This window comes from Linepithema humile, chromosome 1, assembly GCF_040581485.1.
Source record: "Linepithema humile isolate Giens D197 chromosome 1, Lhum_UNIL_v1.0, whole genome shotgun sequence".
NCBI classification, from domain to species: domain Eukaryota; kingdom Metazoa; phylum Arthropoda; class Insecta; order Hymenoptera; family Formicidae; genus Linepithema; species Linepithema humile.
Genome location: NC_090128.1, coordinates 32,896,587 through 32,907,295, shown reverse-complemented (window position 1 = coordinate 32,907,295; position 10,709 = coordinate 32,896,587). Strand labels below are relative to the sequence as shown.

General features: G+C 32.3%; 3 protein-coding genes across 3 annotated transcripts; all 3 read right to left on the bottom strand.

Moving 5' to 3' along the window:
* Nucleotides 1-92: 92 nt before the first annotated feature.
* On the bottom strand, nucleotides 93-4,346 carry LOC105670994 (myb-like protein D). The gene is made up of 3 exons (XM_012364791.2): nucleotides 4,251-4,346; nucleotides 3,600-3,833; nucleotides 93-3,325 (listed from the first exon to the last, which is right to left on the bottom strand). The coding sequence occupies exons 1-3, from the start codon at nucleotides 4,287-4,289 to the stop codon at nucleotides 290-292; spliced, it is 3,309 nt and encodes a 1,102-aa protein (XP_012220214.2). The 5' UTR covers nucleotides 4,290-4,346; the 3' UTR covers nucleotides 93-289.
* Nucleotides 4,347-5,455: 1,109 nt separating this feature from the next.
* Nucleotides 5,456-7,338, bottom strand: LOC105670996 (uncharacterized). The gene is made up of 3 exons (XM_012364795.2): nucleotides 7,212-7,338; nucleotides 6,591-6,821; nucleotides 5,456-6,326 (listed from the first exon to the last, which is right to left on the bottom strand). The coding sequence occupies exons 1-3, from the start codon at nucleotides 7,245-7,247 to the stop codon at nucleotides 5,685-5,687; spliced, it is 909 nt and encodes a 302-aa protein (XP_012220218.1). The 5' UTR covers nucleotides 7,248-7,338; the 3' UTR covers nucleotides 5,456-5,684.
* Nucleotides 7,339-7,820: 482 nt separating this feature from the next.
* On the bottom strand, nucleotides 7,821-10,048 carry LOC105670984 (protein gooseberry-neuro). Its single transcript, XM_067348080.1, has 4 exons — nucleotides 10,039-10,048; nucleotides 9,653-9,849; nucleotides 8,648-9,077; nucleotides 7,821-8,428 (listed from the first exon to the last, which is right to left on the bottom strand). Exons 1-4 carry the CDS (start codon nucleotides 10,046-10,048, stop codon nucleotides 8,208-8,210), a joined length of 858 nt encoding a protein of 285 aa, XP_067204181.1. The 3' UTR covers nucleotides 7,821-8,207.
* Between the last annotated feature and the right edge of the window lie 661 nt (nucleotides 10,049-10,709).

Genomic DNA, 10,709 nt, shown 5'->3' with positions numbered 1-10,709 from the left:
TAAAATTTTAATAATTTTCATTAATGATTTATTATTCTATATTGTACATTTAAAAGATAATTCGCATATTAATTTCACAGGATATAAATTAGATAACACATAACTTTGATGAATTATAAACATCCTACTGCAATATTGATCTTATTTAGTAATTATTTAATGACCATTATTATAATTTTATTTAATATTATCAAATTTTAACAACAAAATAAAGAATTGCAAAAAATGTTATTTGTAGAGTTTTAATATACACAAACTGTAATCTTGTTTGTTAATGCAGCAAATAATTTTATGGGTTGCTTCTTATATCCACAACTATACGTATTACCCAATCAATGACAAAACGTAAAAAGTTTTTAACATCTTCTGGCAATTCCAAATCCTCCTCTTGTTCACTAGAACAATTTACATTGCCAGTGTTATCATTATTTCCATTGCCATTTCCATTCACAATGTTTCCATCGATACTATCGTTTCCGCTGGATATATTGTTATTGTTGTTGTTGCTGCCTGAATTATTAATTATGAAAGATGTATACTGATCATTCTTTCTAACATTGCCGGAATTATTGTTGTTTCCATTATGATTTCCATTTACGATATTTCCATCGACATTGTCGTTACCATTCGATACATCGTTGTTGCTGTTATTATTACCAGAGTTATTAATTATTAAAGGAACAGACGACACGCTACGCCGTTTTATATTGCCTGATTGCTGGTTGTTGCCATTATTATTGCCGTTTACTAAGTTTCCATTGACGTTATCATTACCGTTGGACACATTATTATTATTGTTACTATCTCCAGAGTTATTAATAATTAACAGAGATACGTTAGAATTATTCTTTTTAATATTTCCGGAATTGGTATTGTTACCATTGTTATTGCCATTCACCAAATTTCCATTGACATCATCATCGCCATTTGATACAGTATTATTCTTATTATTATTTCCAGAATTATTAACAATAAATAAAGATAGCAGTGAAACATTTCCGGAATTGGTATTGTTGCCATTGTTATTGCCGTTCACCAAATTTCCATTGACGTCATCGTTGCCGTTTGAGATGTTGTTATTACTATTATTATTTCCAGAGTTATTAACAATATATGAAGATCGCGGTGCAACATTTCCGGAATTGGTATTGTTACCATTGTTATTGCCATTCACCAAATTTCCATTGACATCATCATCGCCATTTGATACAGTATTATTCTTATTATTATTTCCAGAATTATTAATAATAAATAAAGATAGCGGTGCAACATTTCCGGAATTGGTATTGTTACCATTGTTATTGCCGTTCACCAAATTTCCATTGACGTCATCATCGCCATTTGATACAGTATTATTTTTATTATTATTTCCAGAATTATTAACAATGAATGCAGACCGCGCTGTAACATTTCCAGAGTTGGAATTATCACCATTATTGTTACCGTTCACCAAATTTCCATTATCATCGCCATTTGATACAGTATTATTCTTATTATTACCTCCAGAATTATTGATAATGAATAAAGATCGCGGTGCAACATTTCCGGAATTGGTATTATCACCATTATTATTGCCATTCACCAAATTTCCATCGAAGGTATCATTGCCGTTCGAGACGTTGTTATTACTATTATTATTTCCAGAATTATTAACAATATATGAAGATCGCGGTGCAACATTTCCGGAATTGGTATTGTTACCATTGTTATTGCCATTCATCAAATTTCCATTGACATCATCATCGCCATTTGATAGAGTATTATTCTTATTATTATTTCCAGAATTATTAATAATAAATAAAGATAGCGGTGCAACATTTCCGGAATTGGTATTGTTACCATTGTTATTGCCATTCACCAAATTTCCATTGACATTATCATCGCCATTTGATACAGTATTATTCTTATTATTATTTCCAGAATTATTAACAATAAATAAAGATCGCGGTGCAACATTTCCGGAATTGGTATTGTCACCATTATTATTGCCATTCACCAAATTTCCATCGAAGGTATCATTGCCGTTCGAGACGTTGTTATCATTATTATTACTCCCAGAATTATTGATAATGAATGAAGATCGCGTAACATTGCCGGAATTGGTATTGTTACCATTGTTATTGCCATTCACCAAATTTCCATTGACATTATCATCGCCATTTGATACAGTATTATTCTTATTATTATTTCCAGAATTATTAACAATAAATAAAGATCGCGGTGCAACATTTCCGGAATTGGTATTGTCACCATTATTATTGCCATTCACCAAATTTCCATCGAAGGTATCATTGCCGTTCGAGACGTTGTTATTACTATTATTATTTCCAGAATTATTAACAATATATGAAGATCGCGGTGCAACATTTCCGGAATTGGTATTGTTACCATTGTTATTGCCATTCATCAAATTTCCATTGACATCATCATCGCCATTTGATAGAGTATTATTCTTATTATTATTTCCAGAATTATTAATAATAAATAAAGATAGCGGTGCAACATTTCCAGAATTGGTATTGTTACCATTGTTATTGCCGTTCACCAAATTTCCATTGACGTCATCGTTGCCGTTTGAGATGTTGTTATTATTACTACTATTTCCAGAATTATTGACAATGAATAAAGATCGCGCTCTAACATTTCCAGAATTGGAATTGTCACCATTATTATTGCCGTTCACCAAATTTCCATCGACATTATCATTGCCGTTCGAGACGTTGTTATCACTATTATTACTCCCAGAATTGTTAATAATGTATAAAAATTGCGTTGTATCACTTTCGTCGTTTTTTTTCGAGCAGGTTACGTCCTTCGAGCAGCCATTTATCTTCGGATCGTATCCTTCATTAGCTGCGCAGGACATCTCCCACGGCTCGTATTTACCGGGTGACACTTCAGCACACAGAAAGTATTTTCCACAGGATTTGGGGTTTGTAAGATCGTCAGGCGGTTGATTGCCACCCGTCCTACAGTATCTTACACATTTTCCCTGAGTGAGGTCAAATTTCTCGTAATCCTTGCATCGGTTAAGAATGTATGGCTTGCCAAGCAGACATATTCCATAAATGCGATTGTCTAGCGGATACACGAACTTCCTTCCTTCCTGACCAACGCAATTTATCATTACGCAATCGCTGGAGGAACGTCTATATTTGCAGACGCCTTTTGTAGGATCGTGGACGTTATTTGGCGGACATTGGTTCGTCCTTACTTCGTTATTTGCACATATATAGTAACGCGTGCAATCTGTCAGGTCAGGATACATGCCATCGGCCGGACAGGAAAACGATGAAGGTTTTTGGTCGCATTTGGATCCTGGAGTCTAATAGTGACATAAAATACATAAATGCAAGAATTGATACAAAAATAATAAATCGTAACGCAAAATAAATATTAACAAATTGTCACTAATAAATAGTAATAAATTTTTTGCAACGTACAATTTTTTTATTTAATTTAAAAAATAAGAATTTAAGAAAAAATCTACGTATATATACTATTATATACTATTTCTATTTTATATTATTAATATTGTATTTAAATCAGATAAAATTGAATATTTTTGCAAATTAAAATCAATTACGTATGATCGATACCTTTGAACATACACCATTGTTGCAATAAGGCTTGTCTGTAGTAGGGTCGCAAATTATATGAGCTAATTCAATCAATTCATTGTTTTTTTGTATGCATATTCTTCCCTTGTTGCAATCGATACATTCTAGTTCAGCATTGCATTTACTTGGTTTTTCTGGGGGACGTATTATAATAACTTCGCTGTCAAAAACAGTCAGTTGACTAAACGCTACTTTATAGCAAAAGATAAACGTCTAAAAATATAAATACGATTATGTATGTGTTATAATATTGCACATTAGATGTATGTAAAAATATATTTGCCATATAATTGCAAGATTTCTCTGATATATTTATGACTACACAGCAATATTTATTAATTTTTTCATTGCACACATTTCTTTATTCAAAAAATCCAAAATTTTTAAGTTTGAAAACATTCTGTTTGATATAATAAATTAATTTTACTTTATTTCAAACTAAAGAAAAAATAAAAAGTTGTAATTTTATTTTATATCATTATTATATTGTTTTAAAATAAAAAATGTTAAAATCAGTTATTTATATTTGTATTACTTATTTGCTGTATAAAAAGATATTACTGACAAAATGTGTTTTTGAATATTCTTATAAGTATATTATTTAACATTACATTAAAGATATGCACTTACCAGAAAGATCGTTAACCATACACTGTGATGTTTATCCATTTTGAGGACAATCGTGAAATTTCAGTTGCGCTATTTCCTCTTATATCTACTCAATTTCTTAAAATATCACTGATACGCGCAAAAGTAAATATGTCTTACTTAAGAATGTTTGTGACGTGAGTGAGCAAAATGATTTGCAGTAAATTCATTTGATAACGCATTTCAAGAATTTCTATTTACTTTTATGTATCAAAAACTGATATCGCAATTACTGTTCATTACAGAGTTTTATTAACACTTTCGCTACCAACGTCATATATGTGTGACGCGCCGCGATTCTGTTTTCAGAGAGTTTTCTATTTTGACGTCGCACAAATGTGACAGCGATAATAACAATATTCATTATTTCTATTTATTACATTTTATGTGTGTATAAGTGAAAATCTTCAGTATGTTGTGCAAGAAAACAAAAAACAAAGCATGGATGTTTTTCTCCAATCATGGTGGCGAACATGTTAAGATTGGTAAAAAAAATTACAGCAGTATTTTTAGTTTTCACAAATAATATTAAAAATTGTAATTAAAAAGTAAAAAAATTTGTTCCCAAAACATAATAATATTTTAATCCGTCAGAAATAATATTTAAATTTTTTATCACTGCTTTAATGTTGACACTTCACATATATTGTGTGATATAAAAAGAATGTTGTAATAAATAATTCGCAGGAGATCATAATATCATTTAGACCTGCACTTTAAAGTCTTTCTTATGTAAAGAATGATAAAGTCTATTGCAGATTTTACAACAAACGTCTGCGCTTCTTTATTTAGGAACAAGCTTTTAATGATACATATCTAATCGCTGACAATGTATATCTTCTGCAATTTTAAAAATCAAATCACAGAGATTATGTTATTTTTAACAAGATAGAGTAATAAACGTATCAAAAATGACAAGTCTTGTTTACTAATTTCCGTTTAGAGATAAAAGCTAAGTCTTAAAAACAATTTTCTGTTGTTTAAAAGCTTTCTTTATTACATTAATATTGATTCAATACTGCAATATCTAGGAGAGAAAATTAAAATACTGTAAAAAGTTGAGTTAATAATATATTATATGCAATATAATAATTATATAATTATGTACGATAAAATCATCGACATGTCTCGCGTATTTTTTACACATCAAGTAAAAATAAAATAACAATAATATTAAAGTAATAGTATTAAAGTAATAAAAAAACCAGAATTTTATTTCACAAATACATTTGCTTTCAGTGTTTATTGTTAATCAATGTTGCTAAATGCTTTCTTCGAGATTGAATTATTTTCGTTGCCGTTTCCGTTTATTATCATTTACATCGTCATTGTCATTTGCAGCGTTATTATTGCTATTGAAATTTCCAGAACTATTAATGATCAATGGAAATGCTAGCAGATTATTTATTTTATTGTTTATTTTCTTCTTGGTGTTGTTGTAATTGGTGGTGTAGTTGATTGTGTAGTTGGTCTAGGTGTTGTTGTTGGTGTAGTTGGTATAGGTGTATTTAATGTTGTTGTTGTTGTTCGAAACAGGCAAGGTGCGTTTTTCGAACAGCCATTTATCTTTGGATCGTATCCTTCATTAGCGGCGCAGGACATCTCCTGCGGCACGTACTGGTTGAGTAACTCTTCGGCGCAAAAGAAGTACTTTCCACAGGATTTGGGGTTTGTAAGATCGTCAGGCGGTTGATTGTCGCGCGTCTTACAGTATCTTACACATTTTCCCTGAGTGAGGTCATATTTCTCGTAATCCTTGCATCGGTTAAGAATGTATGGCTTGCCGAGCAGACATATTCCATAAATGCGATTGTCTAGCGGATACACGAACTTGTTACCTTCCTGATTTATGGTGCAGCTTACGGTTACGCAATCGCTAGTGCTACGCCTATATTTACAGGTGCCATTCACATGATCATAGACGTTATTTCGCGGACATTGATTGGTCCTTACGACGTCATTTGCACATATATAGTAACGCGTGCAATCTGTCAGGTCAGGATACATGCCGTCGGCCGTACAGGCAAACGATGGAGGTTTGCAAGTAGTTTCAGGAGTCTAAATATAAGAATGCAAGGATGAATACAAAAATAATAAAACGTAACGCAAAATAAATATTAACAAATTATCACTAATAAATAGTAGTAAATTTTTAGCAACGTACACAATATTTTAATTTAATCCTGTAAGAATCTAAGAAAAAATCTACGTATATACAATACTATTATATTTCTATTTTATGTTATTATATAATATATCACATTTTACTCAAATGGAATTAAATACTTTTGCAAATTAAAATCAATTTTGTATAATCGATACCTTTGAACATGTACCATTGTTGCAGAAAGGTGTATCTGTATTGTCATTGCACATTATACGACCGAATTGTATCAATTTACCGTCTTTTTGTACGCATACTCTCCCTGTGTTGCAATTGGTACATTCAAGTTCAGCATTGCATCTAATTGTATCATTCAGAGATATGACAACTCTGTTCCCGTTAAGAGTCAATAATTGACTAGACGCCACTTTACAACAGAAGATGAACGTCTAACGATATAAATACGATTATGTATTATAGTGTTGCATATTAGATATATGTAAAAATATATATTTGCTATATAATTGCAAGATTTCTCTAGTATATGTATGTATTACTACACAGTAATATTTATAAAGTTTTTTTATTGCACACATTTTTCTTCATTTGAATAATCTAAACGTTTAACTTTATTTAAAAGAAGAAATAAAAAGTCGCCATTATACTTTATATTATTATTATATCTTTTTAAAAGTAAAGATTTTTAAATGTAAAAATTAGTTATTTTTATTTGTATTATTTATTTAGGTACTCGTATAAAATAATTACTGACAAAATATGTTCTTAAATATTCTTGTAAATATATTGTTTAACATTATGTTAAAGATATATGCACTTACCAAAAAGATCGCTAACTGTGTGCTTCGTTTATCCATTTTGATGAAACTGATGAAAGTTCAATTGCGTTTCCTTTTATATCCACTCAATTTGTGTATCTACTGATACAATTTATTTATTTGATAACGCGTTCCGATTCTTTACTTTTATATACTTTGATTTATCAAGAAACAATATTGCGATTAAATTTTTTTACAGAATTTTATTGAGATTAATAATTTAATTGAATTAGATTAGATTGGAAAATAAATCACAATGCTCAATAGTATTTTTAGTTTTATCACAATTGATATTAAAAGTTAATAATTACAAGATAAAAAAATTTATTTTAAAAACACAATAATATTTTAATCTGTCAGGGATAATATTTAAATGTCACTATCTCTCTTTAATACTTATAATTTGTATATGTTCGTGTGATTGCTTTAAAAATGTTGCAATACAAAGTTTAAGAGGCCATATTATTTAAGTGCAGATCTAACTTAAAATTCTGTAAAAAAAGAATGATAAAATCTATTGCAAATCTTGCAACAAATGTCTGCAATTCTTTATTGACCAACGAGCTTTTAATGATTGATATCTAATCGCTGCTGATATACAGTTTTCGCAATTTCAGACAGCAGATATTTTGTGATCTTTCGTAAAGCGATATAGAAACATCTTTTATAGAGTAATAAATATATAAAAAATGGCAAGCTTTTTTGTTCAGAATTTTTTATTTAGAGAAAAATAATTAAAGATTTTGTATAAAAAAAATGAACAAACAAGTTAAGTTTCCAAAACAATTTTCTGTAATTCAAAAATTTCTATTAGTCATTAGCGTTACATTAATGTTGCTTCAATATAGCAACATCTTAGAAGAGGGAATAAAAATACTGTAAAAGATTGGATTGATGATATATTATATACAATATAATAATTATATAATTATATACAATAAAAGCATTCATATTTCTGGTGCATTTTTTACACATTATTTCTGTACAATAACTAATCAGCTAAAATATTCCACCCACGCTGCGATGATAATTAAGCTGAGCGTGCTGAGCGTAATCGTAACCTTGATCGTACCAGTCCGGCGCGGTATTCGGAGTACTCGAAGACTGAGTATTCTGACTCGCATGCTGATGACCACTGGTGTGACTCGACCCGTACTCGCCGCTCTGAAAATGGTTGAATTGCCCCCAGCCAAGTTGCGTTCTAGACCAATCCGTATTACCTGAAGATAAAAACGAATACAAATTAAATTTTAATAAATTTTTAATTTTAATTGTAATAAAATCCAAATTCAAAGTCTATAAAAAATTCGAAATTTTATTGATAGATTAAAAAAGTAATATATAAAACGGATTTTAAGACATAAAAGTTTCCAAGTATATTACAACATCTTCTAATATTATTTAAAATCTTGAAGAATTAAAAATCATCAAGTAATCACCGGTATTGTGCGAAAGGGACGATGTGCCGTGAGCGGCCGGCGGCTGCATCGTCGACACCTGCGCGAGTTGCATGGAGGCTGCGTGTGCCGGAAGCGAGCCAAGATGACCGGGAATCGCGACCGTGTGTCCCTGAAGAGCGCTGCTCATCGTGGTGGGCACTTGGGCCATTGTAGTTGCCATTTGAGCGACAGTGGTACCGCCGGGTACCTGGTGCACGCTGCTAGGCACCTGGTGTAACGTCGTCGGACTGTGATGCAGCGTCGTCGGTACCTGCGGTATTCCGCCCGGCATTTGCGGCACTTGCGGTATCTGAGCGAGCTCGTGGCTGGCTGCGGCGTATTGACAGGGTGTCAGCGGCAGGCCGGCTACCGAGTGAGCTATGCTACCGGCATGCTTGCGAAGGCGCGCCCTGCGATTGCTGAACCACACCTGAAACAGTGCGCGTAATTGCCGAGATTAGCAAAACTTTCCACGAACGGGATTGGTCTCACGATAATTGAGATAAAAAGCACATTAACATTTCATTTATACATTTATACTGGTTGTGAAGTGTGTAAGTCATTATTTTCAACACTTCTCGGATCTGGCAGTTTTTTAAATGCTAAAGAGTTAAATATTACATTTTGGACGAAAACATGTATTCTCGTAAAATTTCAAGGCACGGATCTGTAATTTGAGAGAATCTGCAATTGAGAAATATGAGTATACAAGAATGAAGGCAAATAAGGTGAAAAAATTAATTATTTATGTGGTACTATTGTATCAAAAGTGTTAACATTCTTTCACATCTACTTCTTGTTCTCTCAAGTCATAAATTGCAAAGAGAGTTGCACAAATAATTCGTGGTGAGAAAAATAGTTTTACCAGCAAGACAAAAATGTCAAGTAATTATACTTCTGACAACGATTGATATAAGTGCTAAAGATTCTGTATTGGAATTAATATCTTTACAAACAACGTGTGTTTTACGATAATATCGACTATTAACGTCACGCGGTACTTACTTGGATTCTCGCTTCTGTCAGCCCGGTCCTCTGGGCCAATTCTTCTCTGGCATAAACGTCCGGATATTGAGCTCGCTGGAACGCAGCTTCCAGCTGCTCGAGCTGCTCGCCGGTGAACGTCGTTCTGCTTCTGCGTTGCTTTCGCTTAAGTGGAATGCCCGGTTCACTTTCTGTGTCAGAGTCGTCACCACAACGACCTGGAAGCCATAACAGCGCGATTTTTGTTGAATTATTCGCAACAGCTGACAAATACTTATTTATCTGATCAGAAAAATGTCCGAATAACTTGTTCCAAAATCTTTTACAATAATAAATTTGTGAACATCAATAAATTAATTCTCTGAGAGATGTCTCTTGATTGCAGTTGTGTTATTTTTTAGCGTTACCATAATACATTCAAGAAATTTCTTTCGAGTATATAAATGACGTGTGTTTTTTAATGCACTCGCGTTACAAAATATTCTATGTCAATCTGTTTTAAATGCAAATTTGTTATAAGAGCTCACAGACTCGTAGCGAATGATTGAATTGGAGAATTGATTCTGAAAAGTATTTGCTTAAAACACAAATTTACCAACATTTTTCTGGTTTACGCAAAGTATTATCAGACCTGTTCGAGAAAGTCAATCGACGGTGACGCACAAAGTCAAATGTCTTTCACGAATGATCGATTCGCAAATTATGAGCGTGTTTAGCAGCAAAAAATTTCACTATCAAAGCGTGGTGTTACGACGGCAAAATTTCGCGGCAATTATTAATTGGTGTTAAAACGGCCGTCATTGCTAATCAATAAATCGTCGACAAAAGCCGCTCTTGAGCCGCTCTGTCATTCGACCCGCCATTGCGTCGATGAACTCGCCTCTTTCTCTGAATGGGATATTGATGAGATGATCATCATTACGCGTACAATATGCGCACGTGTCCGGCGACCGCTATCGCGCATAGTCATCGTGTTCCCTACGGCTTAATTGTTTCTCGTGATTAAAATCAAGATATTTCATCTAATATAAAAAAAAAAATCCCAGCGTATTTATGAACTTATTTTCATAATTACAGT